This window comes from Ctenopharyngodon idella, chromosome 3, assembly GCF_019924925.1.
Source record: "Ctenopharyngodon idella isolate HZGC_01 chromosome 3, HZGC01, whole genome shotgun sequence".
NCBI classification, from domain to species: domain Eukaryota; kingdom Metazoa; phylum Chordata; class Actinopteri; order Cypriniformes; family Xenocyprididae; genus Ctenopharyngodon; species Ctenopharyngodon idella.
Genome location: NC_067222.1, coordinates 26,061,998 through 26,080,200, shown reverse-complemented (window position 1 = coordinate 26,080,200; position 18,203 = coordinate 26,061,998). Strand labels below are relative to the sequence as shown.

Below are 18,203 nucleotides of genomic sequence, written 5' to 3'. Positions count from 1 at the left end.
TTTGAATTTAGGCTTTTATTCACATATAAACATTCATCAACTCACACATCAGATATGATAAATGGAAGCTCAAGCATGCGAGAACCAGTGAGGTTCGTTCTCATGTGTTATGCAGCATGACTGAGCTTCCGCAAGAGGTTTGTTTTTGCACATCAAGCAGGTTTAGCTTCTGTTTATGTTCGCTGATCAATGATTATATGTGAATAAAAGCCTAAATTACATCTGTTGGTCATATAAAGCGATTGAGTCTCTTCAGAAAATTTGGACTAAACCGCTCAATTCATATGGATTAGTTTTACGATCTCTGTATGAACTTTTTGAAGCGTCAAAGTTTCCGTTGCCTATGCTGTGAATGGAGGGACAGAAAACACTCAGATTTTATTAAAAATTTCTTAATTTGTGTTCTGAAGATGAATGAAACTCTTACAGGTGTGGAATGAGGATGAGTAATTTGTGACAGAATTTTCATTTTTGGGTGAACTAACCCTTTAATGGTTCTAGTACTTTTGCGAACAGTACTGGAAAATGACTGCTGAAATCCAGTCATTTGTGGTGCTGTGACCATACCTTTGTTCTGCAAATTTTCGTAGGCGAAATCCTTTAAGACACGGTCACATTTACCATTGTTCAGTGAATTTTCGGTGACTTCTGTGAGAGCTGTGCTTCATACATAATGACACTATTGACAACAGACTGGATATTTTTGCCAAGTCTTGATGTAATTTCACTCAAACAGACGTGGCTCATACTAGTGATTCATTCGGAAATAAAGACTACACTTGTCGCTGTTTCATGCTGTAGATTCAGTAGTGACATTGTGCTGAATAGTAAACTAGGAAACATTGTGAGAGTATTTAATCAAATTCCATCTGCATACACTGAACTCCCTACCATTTTTTTTTTTGTTTGTTTGTTTTTCAGATAGATCTGGTTCTCAATCACTATAACTCAAGTAATAAGAAGGATAATTAACAGTAACCGGTGATTTTGCAAGATGATGTTTCTGGGTCTAATACTGTGATCATGACTAGCTTACCGTACATTATTCTTTATGCATTTCCTCAAAATTATATCACAGACAGTTCTACCTTGCAGCAATATAATTGTTCAGAAAATGTATAGAAAGTTAGTTATGCACAGCTATTAGATCCATTCCACCCTCAGCCACACATTATGCCAAAGCAGTGTGGGATGCAGTTTCCTAGCGACACAGCATTTAATACAGATACCTAGGGTGACCTGATTGACATTTTAATCAATATTTATTTATTCATCAGAATCAAAGAGCAGCAGATGGTTTGATAACGAAAGCATTTGATCAACACTTTCAAGACCCATTCCAACATTACAAAGCTAATTCCGTTATCAGCCGGACCAATCTTAATTGGGGTTTTAAGCCTTTCAAACATGGCTAGAGAGCACTGATACATGAGCTGGCCTTGTGTCGCACTGCTCTTGATATTAGAAAGACGCTACTGCCCCCAAGCTCTCAGCTGAAGAACTGCATCCTTCGGATAGACATGAAAAGTGCCACACAGCATGGATCAAAGCAAGGGGTCTGTGTTTGGCTAGTTAGTATGTTCCAGCCATTTCTTGCTAATAGATATCATAACGAAACTCTTTTTTCATTGATGGGCAATGAAAAAAAGATAACTGATATTTTTTTTTGCAAGAAACTTTGTTTTAATTGAGCCATAGTAGTTTGCTAATAGGCCTAGTATTTAACAATGCCAAGTTTTGTTGTGGAGGATTTCTAAATTGACAGTTTACTCAAAAATAACATTCTGTCATTATTTACTCACCCCCATGTCGTTACAAACCTGTATGACTTCTTTTCCTCTTGTGAAAAAACAAAAGATATTCTAAAAAATGTCTCCATGTTTTTTTTTTGTTGTTTTTTTGTCCATACAGTGAAAGTCAGTGGGGTCCAATCCTGTTTGTCCAGTTTTTCTTAAAATGTTGTCTTTTGTGTCCCACAAAATAAAGGAAGTCATACATGTTTGGGACCAAGAGAGTAAATGATGACATTACTTTGATTTTATAGTGAACTATCCCTTTAAAAGAACAACCCAGCCATGTTGGGTGTTTTTTTCAGTGAATGATGTTTTATTTAGGGACAGTATGATCAGTGTCTAATAGATGAAGGGACCTACTCATAAAACAGCATCCTCTTGTTCTCAGTCCCTTGAAGCCTGTTTTTCACAAGTATTGACCACAAATGCCTTCTACGAGACAAAAATCCATTTGAAACAAACTGTCAAAGTGTTTGAGTGTTCGATGGCGAGAGGTTGTTTACTCACACGCCTCTCTCAGAAAAACAACTCCTTACCAGCATTTTCTGAAGTCCACAGAGCTCACTCTGTTCAAACCTCACAGTCTGCCCACATCCTGAACATCACCTTGGGTCCAGACGGGCCCTCTGCCTCTGTAAACAGCTCTCCTCACAGCTCACTCATTCTTACCTCCACCGTCATACAAAATGTCACCTTATCTGGATTCATTCATAAATGATGATGATTAGCTCCTGGTTTGGTTTCAACCTCTCTGAGATGAACAGGAGGGTTGGCTGCCCTTCCACTGCCATTGCTCTAATTGACTCATCAGCTCCGTGCTTGGCCCGGCCAAACCGGCCATTTCAACTAATGCCGACAATATGGTTCTCTGACAGGCAGGAGGGCCAGCCTTCTGTCCTCTGCTTGGTCTCTACAGGACGGCTGCTCTCTCATCGCACTCTGAGAGAGGCCGGTACTGCTATGCTAAATGAAATAAAGAGAAAACAGCGATTGACTGATTTATGACTGACCTTTACAGTAGTTCACCCGAGAATGAAAATTCATGATTTATAAACTCATATGACTTTCTTTTCTTCTGTGGAACACTATATGGAGAAATACTGAATTATGTACATGTCCATTTTTTCCATATTAAGCTTCAAATGCTTTCAATGATGTAAAATCAGAGTAAAGTGATCATAAAAGTAGTCTTATGAAGTCATACAGTAGCTTTGTGTGATAAACAGACCAAAATGTAAGTCTTTATTCACTGAATAATGAATAGATTCTTAAGATTACACCATTGCGACCAGATCATAGTAGCAAGCAGAACCTGAGAACCAGGTTTTTTTTGTAAACAAATCATTTAGACTGGTTTTGTAAAACAATTCATTGATGATTGAATTGGACTTTGCTACTTATCTGATCAACATGTCAAAGAGATCTAGTGCAGATGTCTCACACAAAGCTATTGTATGACTTCAGAAGACTTGGAATATAACACAAGTCTTCTCATACTCTTTTTGTGCCTTTCTGTGATTTTGGAGCTTGACAGCTTCCCTCTTTGTTCAGTTTTATATATTGGGGAAAAAACAAAAACTTTTGGTTCCAGAATGAAAGTCATGCGGGTTTGGAACAACATAAGGTTGAATAAACAACTTGTGTTTTCAAGTTTTAAAGTCTGCATGGAATGAAAATTCATTTTCTAAATGCATGCTATTTATCTTATTGTGCCATCCATGCATGTTTCTTTCTTTTTTTTTTTTCTTTTTTTTTTAAATGTTTCATTGCGACTTATTTTTATACAGAAAATGATGACTTTTGAAAAGTAAAAGCTGCATTCACCAGATTCAGTCTCATAAACCTCTTCTCCCATCTCAGGACACATGAACAGTGCTTCTACAAGCAAAGCAACACGGTTCAAGCCAGGTTCTTGTTTCTTTGATAGAGAGTTTTGATAACTTTTCTTGATAAGTTAACTACTGCTGCTGAAAAGCACCTATTAGGAAGTCTGAGATGGAGTGAGCACTATAGCGGAGCCATCTATTTACAGTGCCTGTTTGTGTTTAAGCCCCAGGCTGCCCACCACTTTCTGTTTCTTCCTCTCTGTTGCATCGTTTTAATTACTAGTTGTTTTGTCACTGTCAGCAGGCTCTGTCTGTCTGCTACAAACTTATCCTTTGTCTGAGTTTTCTTCGAAAATCCACTTCGAAGTGAACTCCTATAATTTCCGGGATGAAAGCAACAAACATGCTTTCTGCAGTAAGACATACCAACACACCCAAACAGTATAAAGTGCATAAGATTACATATTACTAATAGACAGTCATTTGAAAGGAACAGTTGCATCTCCTATTCTGCAAATTAGCTATTTTACCATCCATTCAACAGCCATCCACCCTATACTTATATGACGTTTGACCAGTGATTATAGACTGAAAACTTCAGAAGGTACATAATGAGGCACTACTAATAGAATTATAATGATTATAATAATTTAGTCTTAAAAGATTACTTGGTATTATTGTACCATACCATATATTACAATAAATTATTTTAAAGGGGTGGTTGATTATGATTTCACTGTTTTAACTTTAGTTAGTGTTTAATGTTGCTGTTTGAGCATAAGCAAAGTTACGACGCTCAAAGTTCAAAGCAAAGGGAGATATTTTCTTTTAAAGAATTCTCTACAACAACCGGCTGGTCAGGACTACAGTGAGCTTCTTCCCGGGTTGGTGACATCACAAAACCCAAAATTTACATAAACCCTGCCCCCAAGAACACGCAACAAAGGGGGTGAGGCCATGTTGGGCTGCTTTAGAGAAGAGGAAGAGTTGTTGTAGTAGTGTTGTTACCATGCTATCATTTTACGCCGGACTGCTTCACAAACGAGGGTCAATTCAATTCTGGATTTGCACAAAAGATTAACATGACGGCACATGATAGTTGATAAGCTGAATCAACTCCACAGCAACTACATAAATTTATCCACTAACCGTTCAGAAACATCTAGTTGCATTCTAAATGTTGTAACTTCTTCTTGAGTCTCTCCATCAGTGTCCGACTCCGATTTAAAGAATGTAAGGCTGAACACCGTTACTGACCAAGGCGAGAGCTGTTAAAGCTCCACCCTCTTCTGGAAAGCGGGCCAAGAGCAGCTCATTTGCAAAGGGACACACACAAATACAGTGTGTTTTTGCTCACACCCAAATAGGGGCAAATTTGACAAGCTATAATAAATGATCTGTGGTGTATTTTGAGCTGAAACTTAACAGACACATTCTGGGGACACCAGAGACTTATATTACAAAGTAAAAGGGGCATAATAGGTCCCCTTTAATAATCTTTTATGCATTTTATATATTTTGGTTAATTTTTTTATGCTTTTTATGTATAGATTTTTTTTATTTTACTTAAAAGTAAATAGAAGAGCTATGATGAAATGAGATAAAAATCATTTTTCTAACATTTATTGATCATTAAAATTCTATATATGTAATCTGACTTTTGCGAATAAAAACAGAAAGTAAATAAAATAGGATTATGATAAATAAATAACTATGAATAATTCCATTGGCACTCTTGATGTGAAGAGACCATTCATAGGTGATTCGGTTCACGTTTTTGCATGTAAATGGGCCTAAAGAAAGATGCATGCTTAAGCAAATTGACTGATATTTTTTATTTACTTAAAGGCATAATGTAAACTACTATGAATTTCTTTAAGGGATACTAGGAAGGAGAGCTACTTTCCTTAAAAAATATGAAGGCTTCATTCTCTATGTTAATAGCATGAGCAAACTTCTAAATTAATGTAAACATTTGCTTATGCAACAGACTCTCATGCTTCAGGTCCTCTGGTTCAGAAGTGAACTACATAATCTATGATTTTTCTAAGTATTACATATAATGTATGCACAAAGGATATGAATCAGGGAAATGTCACTTTAATCAGCGCATTAAGATTGATTAATGATGTAATTATGGGTGTTAAATGGTGACTGACGTGTTTTAGGCAGACTGTTCACTTCTGCATCAGCAGGGCATTGTGAAAAGCCATTAAGGCATCGCAGAGGAGCCCAGTCAAAGGAACAACCATATAGGCTGGTGCTCATTACAGCTGTAGCATCTGTGAGATTCAAAGCAATACCCCATCAGCCCACAGAGAAGGTCCCATCACACAGAGACGCACGACCAAATGGGCCTAAACACCCAACATCTACAGTCATCAAAGAAACCCTTAGCCAGCAGGGGCAATGGCCTGGACCTGATTACTGTCTTCAGCACATCCGATATTAGAGCTTTCATATTTGAAAGAAAAGTTATTATAGATGCCCAGGAGGAAGAAAGGGTGGCTGCATTTAATACAAACTGACTGTTTTGTTGCATTATAAGTCAGTGGCTTTGAAACTCTCTATGTTAATAGCATGCAGAGCTGAAACCTCTTCAAATTATTTGGTTTCAAAACTTTTCCTCAAAAGATTTGTTTCCATTGTAGATGCTGACCTGCTGCTGCTCCCCAGTAAATCATAAATAATACCTCAATTTAATATATAAGATGAGATAAGAGATACCACCTCAGAGATAAATTCAGTCTGTATTAATTATATAGCTACTCTAAACGTCAGAAAATAAGCACCTGCTTCCAGCATAGCTTCCTCCGGAGAAGGAAAGAGTTCGCATTGCAAAAGCAGGTGAGCGGTATAGAGAAAGACAGACGTGTCCTCTTTTGACTCATCTCCGGTAAGCTGGTTCTCATGGCAGGAAGGAATCCAGCTGCTAGACAGAACAGGCAATGCTCACAGATGCTTAGGGATGGGTACTCATGTTTAGATGGGAAGCCTTGTCACACTAAATTCATTGCTACGTCATTACTGTTTACTAATGTTAATCTGAGGAAACTGCCTCCTTAAGATTCATTTCATTGTAAAAGGCAAAAACAAGGGGAGAAATTCTTCTGGGGCTTAGGCAAAACTAAAATAAATAAAAATACTCATACAATTAAAGATATAGAGGGCAAAAAATGTCCCTGTATGAGTTTTTGTTTGTTGTATGTGTGTAGATAGACAAACAGATATTGCTGAATATAAACATGATTGCAATATTGATTTCATACAAAAGTTCAATAAACAAGAAACTTGTTAGAATATTGTCAGTTTTTTTTTATTCAAAAACACTTCCAAAGCAACGTTTCGTTTCAGAGAGAATCAGCCTTTTTTTTTTTTAAATGAATGATTCAAAGATTCAGTTTAACGACTTGCTTATAAAGACCTACATACTGGTTTTAAAAGTAATCTATCATTTATTTTGCCCATCTTTTTTTTTTTTTGCATTCAAAATTTTTTACTTAAACATAATAAACTCACAACAATTATTTTTGCAAATGCAACAGCCCTATATTGTCTTTAATTAAATATTTAATAGTTTGACATTAAACATGACACATTTGATAAGGTTAAACGCTTGCTCTTGTAGCCTAAAGGCTTAAAAACACCCCTGGAAATCAATTTAATATCGTCCCTTAAAATAATTAAATTTCAGTGTTTTTCTAGTTAGTACACTGTAAAATGTAACTGATGATCTTACTAATAAAATTAAGTGATTTAACTCATTTTGAGTAAGTTTGTTGACCTTACTGAGTTTAACTAAGTAACAACAACTTTTTAGAACTGAAAGATATTAAACTCAATATATTCAATTATCCTCTACTTAAAATAATGAGTAGTACGAAATTTTTTGAGTGGTCATGCGCAGTTCTACCTGTAGGTGGAGTCAATTTGCAACGTATTCTGAGGGGAGAAGCACATGGAACGGTGAGTTGGTGCTTGTTTGTCATATTTTAAAATTTCTGAATTGTTTAATATACATTAATCGATAGTGTAATATAATCAGATTAAATAACTTACACAGTGACACTGGGTGTGATGTTATATTGTTGAAATTGTTGAGTTGTGTTTGATTGTGCTTATCAAAATTAGCAGTTAGCATTTGCAAGTTACTGGTCTTTGGCTGCATGTTTTGAATAAAGGAACGTTTTTCATGTTTTAGATATTTTTATTATGTGTACAATGTATACTGGGGAAAACTACTAATTACTCTACTGATTTAAATTTGGATGCTAGTTTAGGTGTGTTGTACAGGGATGTTATAATTTGTTTTGTTTTGTTTTTTTTAGATTTCTTAAGATTAAAATGTTTAAAGACTACACAATGGTTCGGATTTAAAAATATAAATCTATATAGTAAGAATTATTTTCTTAATTTTCAGAGCTTGTTTTGTGGAACGAGACGTGTAGATTAATATAAGGCTATTTTTCTTAATTTGCAGGATCTGTTTTGTGGAATGAGATATGCATTGGAAATGTAAGTAGCCTGCTGTATTTTTCCTTTGAAAATAGAGCTCTACTACTGTAGCAATGTCACTTAAAACATGGAAGCTGTACCAGACCTAGTCCAATTCCATGCCTTCACACTGACTGTTTGTGTTCATTCAAGTTATTTAATTCATTGAAAGGGTATTTAACAAGAAATCATTCTAAACATGTTGATACAAAATAAACAAGTATGCCTTGAACACACTAACTGTGAACCCAATGTACATTTAACTTTTATTTTCCCTGTCACAGATCAATGCAGAGTTCAATCACAACACAATCAGAAGCCTCAATCAAGAATTCTTCTCAGAGCTTTATCAACTTGCAGCTTGATTTCTGGAAATTTGTGCAACAAAGAAAGTGGCAGTTGAAAAGAGAGTTTATTGCGCAGATTAAATCTATGGTAAGCTTGTCAATGCTTCTTTCTTAATCAAAATTCTGTTACTGTATTAGCTCAATTTTATATTTCATTTTATGTTGTAACATTTATCAGGGCACTGTCGTCACAGAATTTTTTTATACTATATTTTTTTGCTCATTTGATATTTCATTCTAATTTTTTTTTTTTTCCACAGCACTGTCATCACTGATAAGTGCACAGTTCTTCATGACCTTCCTCTCATTCTTGGAGGAGAAACCTCTCATTTTTTTTAAACATTGCTGACAGGTAACTTTCTCTGTATATTTCATTATAAACTATGATTCCCCACACATACATTACATATAGGCATTCAATATGCTTCATTTAACTCTCTTATCTTGGATCAGACATACAAACTCTGCATTTGTTTCATTTTTTTTCATTTTTTTTTTTTTTATCCAGCATTTTGTTAAATGCAAGTTCTGTTATCATTATACAGTTATTTTTTATTTTGTCTATCTTCCAGACAATACTTTAAAGGGTTAAGTCACCCAAAAATGAAAATTCTGTCATTAATTACTCACCCTCATGTCGTTCCATACCCGTAAGACCTTCGTTCATCTTCAGCACACAACTTAAGATATTTTTGATGAAATATGAGAGGTATATGACTCATCCATAGACAGCAATATAATCATCACTTTCAAGGTCCAGAAAGGTAGTAAAGACATCGTTAAAATAGTGACTGCAGTGGTTCAACCTTAATGAGAATACTTTTTGTGCACAAAAACAAAACAAAAATAACGACTTTATTCAACAATTTCTTTTCTTCCATTTCATTCTCCTACACTGTTTACGTTCAGTGCTTCCAGGTTCTACGTCAGAATGCCGGCTCAGTATTGGCTGACGCTGTTCACGTGAGCAGCATGACGCGTGTGTGATGCTGATGCAGGAGCCGGCCAATACTGAGCCGGCATTCCGGTAGAACACGGAAGCTGTGGACTTACTATGTCAACAGAGTAGGAGACTGACAGGAAAGAGAAGAGATTGTTGAATAAAGTCGTTATTTTTGTTTTGTTTTTGCACACAAAAAGTATTCTCATCTCTTCATAACATTAAGGTTGAACCACTGTAGTCACATGACTGTTTTAACCATGTCTTTAGTACCTTTCTGGACCTTAAAAGTGGTGGTTAAATTGCTGTCTATGGAGGGGTCACAGAGGTCTCGGATTTCATCAAAAATATTTTAATTTGTGTTCTGAAGATGAACGAAGGTCTTACAGGTGCGGAACGACATGAGGGTGAGTAATTAATGACAGAATTTTCATTTTTGGGTGAACTAACCCTTTAACAACCATAATTAATCTCTGTTAGTTGTACATAGACCTGGTACTTTGTTATATGTACATTTGTGATTTAAATTTGTAATGTAACCAGAATTGTGATATTGCTGTTCCCTTTTTATTAGGACTGTGATTGTGACACACCCTTCTTCAGGATTCTGACCGTGATAACAGAAGACAGCCAGGATTCTTCCTCCACAAGAACTACATTTGGAGTCTTCATGCACAGCATTATTCTAGACTGAGCCATTATCATGGATGAACTTGAAAACCTTCCAGCTGCCATGTGACTAAGTTCTGGACTGATATGTGCCAAATTTGGAGTTTTTCTTTCCCTTGGACACAATTCTCTGAAACCAAAACTACATTTACTTAAAACCCTTCTGTTGATGTAAGCAAAGGCTGTTTGAGATCGTTAAAGGCTTAGTTCACCCAAAAATGTAAATTCTATCATCAGTTTTTCACTCTCATGTTGTTTGACTTTGGTTAGTCTTTCAAACACAAACTTAGATACTTTCAGTTGGAGGGACAGAAACCTCTCAGATTTCATTAAAAATAATTTCATTTATGTTTCAAAGTCTAACCAAAGTCTTATGATTTTGTGACGTCATGAGGGTGAGTAAATGATGAGAGAATTTCATTATTTATTTTTTTTTTGCAAACTATCGCTTTAATCTTACTGTTGCACTAAGGTCAACATTCTTTTTAATTAAAGTGTTAAATTGTCACCTGCCAAAGTTTAAACTGTCAAAATTAAGCTAACATTGATTTTTGTTTCATGGTGAGCTATTCAGTTTCTTGTCAAAAGACTGTTAGTATTATTGGTTTATTCATCAGTCATGATTTGTAATGCACATTGTTACATTAATAAAAAATGTTTAGAATTTAGGGGTGCCAGAATGGCATTGTTTGGTACATTGTAGTGTCTGAAGAAAATTGATGAGCAATAAATAATGTTTTGCCTGAGATCTGTTGTTGCTTTTTGTCTTAACTTATATTTTTTAGTTCAGCTTACTTGGAAATTTTAAGGCAATCGGTTTCCTAAGATTTTCCTAGTAATGTGAACACTAGTAATAAGTTAACCCAACTAATGATTTTGAGTTAACAGAACTTGACCAACAAGTTCTCTTTACTTAACTGAATTAAGTTATGACAACTAAAAATTAATACACTACTTTACTTGGAAATTTTAAGGCAATCGGTTTCCTCACTTTTTCTAAGTAAAGTCAACTTATTACATTTTACAGTGTAAGCTAAAAATGTATTTTCTTAAAATGATATTTTTCACAGATAACAAATCTGATTAATGCTATATCAGTGCTTGACATTTATTTGACAATATTTTTGACATGCTAGTAGTCTAACCAAAGCTTTGACCAATTACATTCACGTAAAGATCTTAGGAACTTTATCAAGACATAAGAACAGCAACAAGCTGGGTTCATGGAAATGAGAAGCAAATGATTCTTGCTGTAAAACTCCAAATAAATGTAGTGTGAGACTGTCATAAAATGAGAACTAGATACCTTTTGGACAGTCCCATGTTTTAAGCAACAAAGCAGCACAGTGCCACCTGCTGGTAGATGAGCAAATGAAGACCGAAAAAAAAAAAAAAAAAAAAATGGATTGAGAAAGATGCTGAAAATCATTCAAGTAATTAGTGGTGAGCTTTTATGATGTTAACTTATGAAGTTAAAAGTGTTTTTCTCCAATAAAATCATGAAAGTATATTTCAAGCTTCTAATGTAAAGTCAGAAAGTCAAAAAATACAAGCTTAATGTTCTAGGACACTTTTTTTAATCCTCCAACAGAATTACTATAAAAAAACTGGACTTCAGTAACCTTTGAAAATCAATTTAGTATCTGCAGATCATAACACCAACTTAGAAAGTTTTAATCTCCAAACAGCCTGACTCTGAAGCAAGTGCCAATTGTTTCACATGCTCAAAGAACATGAGGACTTTTTCCTATCTTGGACAGGCTCACAGTTGAGCATCTCTCTCCAAACCACAGTCTAGTCAAGATAAGCCATAAATACTCAAAGGAATGTGCATTTCAATGTGAACCCCATTAACAAACACTCATTTCATTCCTCTTGAAGTTGCTAGTCATGAAAAATTGCCACTTAAGTTAAACTGAGAGCCAGAGATTGAAGTCACTGCATCTTTTCTGTTAAAATGTCAGTTTCACATAAACGTGCTGGTCCCAGAAAAAGACATTAAACACTCAAACTTAAAATTCTAGCAGGGAAGTTAAGCTTTTGAACTGTAAACTGAGTGAATGAAAGTCTTTCTATTAGATCTGCATTTGTTTTATGACGGCATCGTAACACATCATATTGTACTTCTTCCAGCCAAATGCAAGAGGTGTCAATCACAACACAATTGGCAGAACAATTGTTTTCACTTGTGGTGTGCATAATGTGTTTCCTACAGTTTACATGTGCTCTTTTTGCTCCTGTGTTAATGAGAACATAGCGTGTTATGCATTAAGAAAGCAAAGCACACAAACAACTTATCCTCACTGTGTTTATTTTGTTGGTGACTTTACATGTTTAGAAAAAGAACCCAAGGATTTTTCCTCCTGTGTGTTTCCGTCTGGCCTCCTCGTGGTCCATGATGCCAGCTGAGGTCGTCAAAACAATGAATCTGCAGAGAATAAGAGACAAACATTACCAGGCTGTCCAAGATGGTGCTGCCCTTTGAATACATCTCGCCCTAGGCAGATGTTTTTAGATGATTCTGCACTGCATTACTGACATTTGCAAGATCTTAATGTAATGCAATGAAAAGGGATCATTTGTCACAAATACAATATAAACAAAGGCAAATTTGGGCAAAACCAGCCTTTAGTTGTTCAAGACAATTCCGTTACAAATAATGAGCAAATGTCAACAAAAGTTAATCAAGCATGACTATTAATGGTTGACTGTGGATTTTTCAATGGCCAACTCAAATGCAAAGTGGCCAAAGGCCAGTATAATGCAGATATCAATCATTCAGGCAAATGAGAAATGAAAATTGTATACACAATATTTACTCAATTTACAACAACAAGAGAGAACACAACATGGAAAAACTGACAAAGCTTAATGCTGCCTTCATGTGCTATTGGAATTATCGTAAATACAAGTTTCCTAGTCATATATTGGACATAAGTATTTACTACTGGGAAACAGAATTTTGATACCCGACTTTAAGTTGGGTGTGCCATAATCTTTAAACATGGGGCTGGCAGTATATAGATTTTGCCCGACAGATCTATATATTTATAAACGACGCAAGATGAGCCAATACTGTTTATATTGTGCAGTAGTTTGACATTACGAAAGCATCTGAAAAATAGCGAAGGGCACAGAGTGAGCCCAAGTCCAAGGGCATAATACAATTTTTTTCTAAACATGAGACATGCTTTTATTTAGAGCTTCAAAATATATAACTCATAAGATTTAGTTAAGGTGTATAGGTTTTACTCCGGTGCTCTGACAGATACTTAATGCACAAGAGTTTTTCTCAGTGCATTACTTACATTTCACAAGTATATCCTCTACATGTAAATGTTATAAAGTCTTGCAAATATTTCCATTTTGCTGTCAGGAGTGGATAAGCCTTATGCTAGTCTCCACTAAACTTCACAGACTGCAGTGAATGAGCGCCACCATGTGCATTTGTGTCAAACAGACGGAGCACAATAGGAGTGAAAACTTGAATAAAATATACAATTCACTAAAAGATTTGTTGTTGAACATTAAATGTGTCAATTAGATCTTTAAACCTACATGTAAGTGTATTTTTATGATAGCATTTTTTTTTTTATTCAAAGCATACAAAATACAGATTTATACCGTATATCGTCGTACAGCCAAAATATATACAGCTATTTTTGTTTTGTTCATATTGCCCAGCCCTATTACAACATGGAGAGAACGATTGCTTCTGTGACTGGTATTCTTTATTAGTTTTTTCCACAACAGCTACATCTTGTATTTTTATTAAAGTAGTGCATATTTACATATATAAAATAATTTGAAGAATATTCTGTTTCATGCACAGCAAAAAGAGCCTGTATTTGACCGAAATTTCAGAGTTGTCAGCAGGCTATCTAGATAGTGTGGTGAATGTTTAAATACTTGTCAAGAAATGGGAGACTACACTATTCAAAATTAAATGTCTTCAAAACATTTTGGTTTTAATAATACTCTTACACCTGACACTAGCTTAACCTGTTTTAAATTTCCAGCTTATGTTTTCTTTGTGAAAACTACATATAAATAACTATCCATTATCTAAGAAAAAAATCCAATCAAAGAATCATGGAAGGAAGTTCAGCAGTCTTCTCCCATGAAGCATTGCAAATGCTGTTACTAATAATGCTAACCATACAATGTGAGGGCATTTTTATTCACCTACCATTTTGATATTTAATAATTCTATGCCTCTCTAGATTTGGGTTTAGCACATGGAGATCAGTAATTCTCAGATATTCGCATTCAAGAACTGTTGCAGCTAATGTTAAAAATCTGAAATCTCTGAAAATGAAGCACACACCCAACTTCAAAACACAAATCTAAACAAAATTAACTGTGAAAGCATAAAGCTATTATAAAACAGTAAAATGTTCAGAAAAAGGTAAAAAACTAAACATTTCTGGTAAACGATGGCATTTACTCACCCGAACTGTCTAGACGGGAGAAGGTTGTTCTGCCACTTCTCCAGATCCTTCAACTGCACATCAAACCGTGGGCTGATGACGCCACACTGCATTATAGATAAATTGTAGTTCAGAAAGTGCTACACATACATACTCACATGATTTACATAAAACATCAGTGGCAAAAGGCAGAGTGCATCTGTAAGCAAAATGAACCCATTTATATGATGAACCCATAGAACAAATTCAACAAGGCTTGTCATTATGATGTTCTAAAAACATTTTTTTAAATTTTAAAACCAGCTGTGGGTTTCACCTAACAATGTAGGTTAGCCAGGACTGTAGTCACAATATCTCCTACCATATTACTTAAACATATTAACAGTGACTTTATTCAACAATTTTTCCTCTTCCCTGCAAGTCTGTTACACAGTTGGCGCAGCATCTCAGTGTTTGCGTCCGAACGCCGGCTCATTATTGGCCGGCTCCTGCGTCAGCATCACATGTGAACAGTGTCAGCCAATACTGAGCCGCCATTTGGACGTAGAACCTGAAAGCTGCAACAAATAGCGTAGCAGAATGACAGGGGAGAGACGAATTTGTTGAATAAAGTCATTTTTGTTTTTGCAAAGAAAAAGTATTCTCGTCACTTCATAACATTAAGGTTGAACCACTGTAGTCACATTGACTATTTTAATGATGTTTTTACTACTTTTCTGGACCTTGAACATGATAATTTCATTGCTTTCAATGGAGGATAAAAAAACCTCTCAGATTATCAAAATATCTTGATTTGTGTTCAGAAGATGAAGGTCTTACTGGTGTGGAACGACATGATTAATGACAGAAATTTCATTTTTGGGTGAACTAACCCTTGAACCTTAGCACAAAGTACACCTACATGTCAAGGACTAACATCTAACAGAAAAAGGCATTTAAATTCACTTACAGTTAATGAACAATTACATTAAAATTCATTAAACAGTAATTGTTTAATAAAACCAATACAGTATTTATACTGTAAATATAGTAGATTGCGATCTGTCCGTGCAAGAAAGCCCTTTAGTAGTCTCTAAACATGCAACACAGTACAAGTCTCTCATACTTAATGGTGTCATTTTAGACATTTATTGTGACTATCTAGTGAAGGTTAATTAAACCACACTTACCTTGTTCAGCCTCCCTGTGAGATTGACAACAATTTTCCCAGCTCTATGATCATCAATGATCTCAAATTCTCCAATGTAACCTGCAAGGATCACGCAAACAGCTTGAGCAGTTTGTTTCACGAGATTTAACCTGCTTTAAAAGACACCGAAAAGCTCATGAACCAACTTACCATGCTTCATCATCACAGTAAGAAAGCGCACTATAACTTTAGAGCAGGGCCTGATGAGAACCTGGCGTTTCCCACGTTTCTCAGCATTGTTGATGCTTTTCAGCGCATCAGCGAGAACGTTCATGCGCACCATGATGCCTGCGGAGAAACAAAAAACAGTTAATCCAATATTTAGTTAATATATCCGTTACAAATCCTCACAGCCACCGTCACAAGCCAGGTACATGTCGACACAGCAGATTAAATACAAAACGAACAATTGCGTTTCGTTATATAGTAGTAAGTAAAAACTGTATACATATATTTTCTCTGGCACTACGCGTAATGCTTACCGGTTTAGTAGTGGGTGAATTTACTTAGTTAGCAAATTAAGCTATGTGGGTTTGTATCCACACTAAACCTTTCTACTTAACAACGACATACATTTCTGAATAAAAACAAGACACCGGACTGCTTGAGAACTTTGGTTTGATTCGGGTTATTCGTGTCTGTCCCCCAGAAACATGGACAGGCACTACTGAATGGTGGAGGTTGGAGACTCATGAATATCAGGGAAATATATGCGTTCAAACTGACACGATTAACCAAATGATTCAAAAATCTGGCGTTTAGGCTACTCCTAAACATATATTTCAGTCTAGATGTGGTTGATATATGACGATGTCTGTGATTTTAAACAGATTATTCAAGCATTGTAGTAATCCTGAACCTTACCAGTTCTGCAATATGGCGGAAAGAGGAAGGAAGAGGGGCGCGCGGTGCGATTTGGGAAAAAATGTACTCTCGCGAGCACAGAAGGACACTGCATGTTGAATCACTGCCACCTACTTGTTTGGAGCGCCTCAATGACAATAAACACGTATTCATTATATACATCTCGTCTAACTGAATAGAATATTTTCTCAACGTTTTTTTGTTTCTTTATTCTCTTTATAGTCAATACTTATCGCAACCCTATGGACCAGTATTCAGATTTTTTTTTTTTTTTTTTACACAATTGTCTGTACTATTATTGTTCTGCTAAGCTATTGCTATAAACTATAGCCTACATGTTGGTATATATATATATATATATATATATATACACTAAGATACACTAAGCTATGGAGTTTGGTCCTCTGTAGAGGACATTATATTTTAGTGAATTTCTCTGACAATATACATGTCACAGTTTTAAGTCTGGATGTCTTGTAAAGAGCACATTCAGGGTTTCTCAGAGATACCAAATGTTTGGAAGTTTCACCATGACTATTCCCTTCCCTTGGTCATTAAAAATGGCTGACATTAATTTAGTGATCAAATTTAACACCCTTTGAAATGGGTACATCATCTGAAAGCTGAATAAATGGGCTTTCCATTGATGTATGGTATGTTAGGGTAGGGCAATATTTGACCGAGATACAACTATTTGAAAATCTGGAATCTGAGGGTGCAAAAAAATCGAAATATTGAGAAAATCACCTTTAAAGTTGTCCTAATGAAGTCCTTAGCAATGCATATCCACTCACAAAATATACAATTTTGATATATTTATGGTAGGAAATTTACAAAATATCTTCATGGAACATGATCTTTACTTAATATCCTAATGATTTTTGGCATAAAAGAAAAATTGATAATTTTGACCCATACTATGTATTGTTGGCTATTGCTCCAAATATACCCGTGCGACTTGTGACTGGTTTTGGTCCAGGGTCACATATGATCATATTTTGCAACTATCATTTAAATCTGACTAATTTTCAAATTGTTTGTCATAAATCAATATCTGTTAAAATGTTAAGGGTTTTGTAATCAAAATGTGACTTTCTGTTACGAAACAGGACATTGATTTCATACGTGTCCACTATAGAAGACATCAGGACTAGCATGTTTATTAGGCATTTTGGGAGACACAACAAGTGAATATAGGGAAAGAAAATAATATTTCAATATTCCTATGAAATATTAGATTTTATGACAATCTTGCCAATTATTACTCCAGTTATTACACTACAGTTATTACACACTATCGCGATTAAAAAAAAAAAAAAAATCCTATTGTTTTTGCCTTTTTATGTTTATTCATGTCTTATTTTATTTTTAAAAAAAACTGAGTCCTGGTGTCCTCTACAGAGAATATAGCATAACATATGAATAAAATATCATTTTAAAAAAATTATCATATTTCAAAATATTATTTTCCCATATTTTTCTTATGCTCTAAACAATGTGATGACATGAAAAAATACTACATTCACAAAACTTTTTTTTTTTTCTGGTAGTCAGGAATATGTATATATATATATATATATATATATATATATGTTTTTTACTTATTTGTTTATTTGGGGATTTTTACTTATTTGTTTGTTATATATATATG

General features: G+C 35.0%; 1 protein-coding gene and 1 long non-coding RNA gene across 2 annotated transcripts; one reads left to right on the top strand and one right to left on the bottom strand.

Moving 5' to 3' along the window:
- Positions 1-7,515: 7,515 nt before the first annotated feature.
- Positions 7,516-11,485, top strand: LOC127509400 (uncharacterized). Its single transcript, XR_007929221.1, has 5 exons — positions 7,516-7,585; positions 8,100-8,134; positions 8,398-8,548; positions 8,721-8,812; positions 9,975-11,485. It is a non-coding gene; the product is annotated as an uncharacterized LOC127509400 (long non-coding RNA).
- Positions 11,486-12,363: 878 nt separating this feature from the next.
- On the bottom strand, positions 12,364-16,679 carry rps15a (ribosomal protein S15a). Its single transcript, XM_051888067.1, has 5 exons — positions 16,553-16,679; positions 15,839-15,976; positions 15,669-15,748; positions 14,521-14,606; positions 12,364-12,497 (listed from the first exon to the last, which is right to left on the bottom strand). Exons 1-5 carry the CDS (start codon positions 16,644-16,646, stop codon positions 12,404-12,406), a joined length of 492 nt encoding a protein of 163 aa, XP_051744027.1. The 5' UTR covers positions 16,647-16,679; the 3' UTR covers positions 12,364-12,403.
- Between the last annotated feature and the right edge of the window lie 1,524 nt (positions 16,680-18,203).

What these genes read in the sequence shown, in the direction of transcription:
- rps15a (XM_051888067.1), bottom strand. Translation starts at nt 16,646, where the DNA reads ATGCAGTGTCCTTCTGTGCTCGCGAGAGTACATTTTTTCCCAAATCGC. An exon ending in TCCGCCATATTGCAGAACTG is followed by an intron (nt 15,977 to 16,552) that starts GTAAGGTTCAGG and finishes GTTTCTCCGCAG; the next exon opens with GCATCATGGTGCGCATGAAC. An exon ending in TACTGTGATGATGAAGCATG is followed by an intron (nt 15,749 to 15,838) that starts GTAAGTTGGTTC and finishes TGATCCTTGCAG; the next exon opens with GTTACATTGGAGAATTTGAG.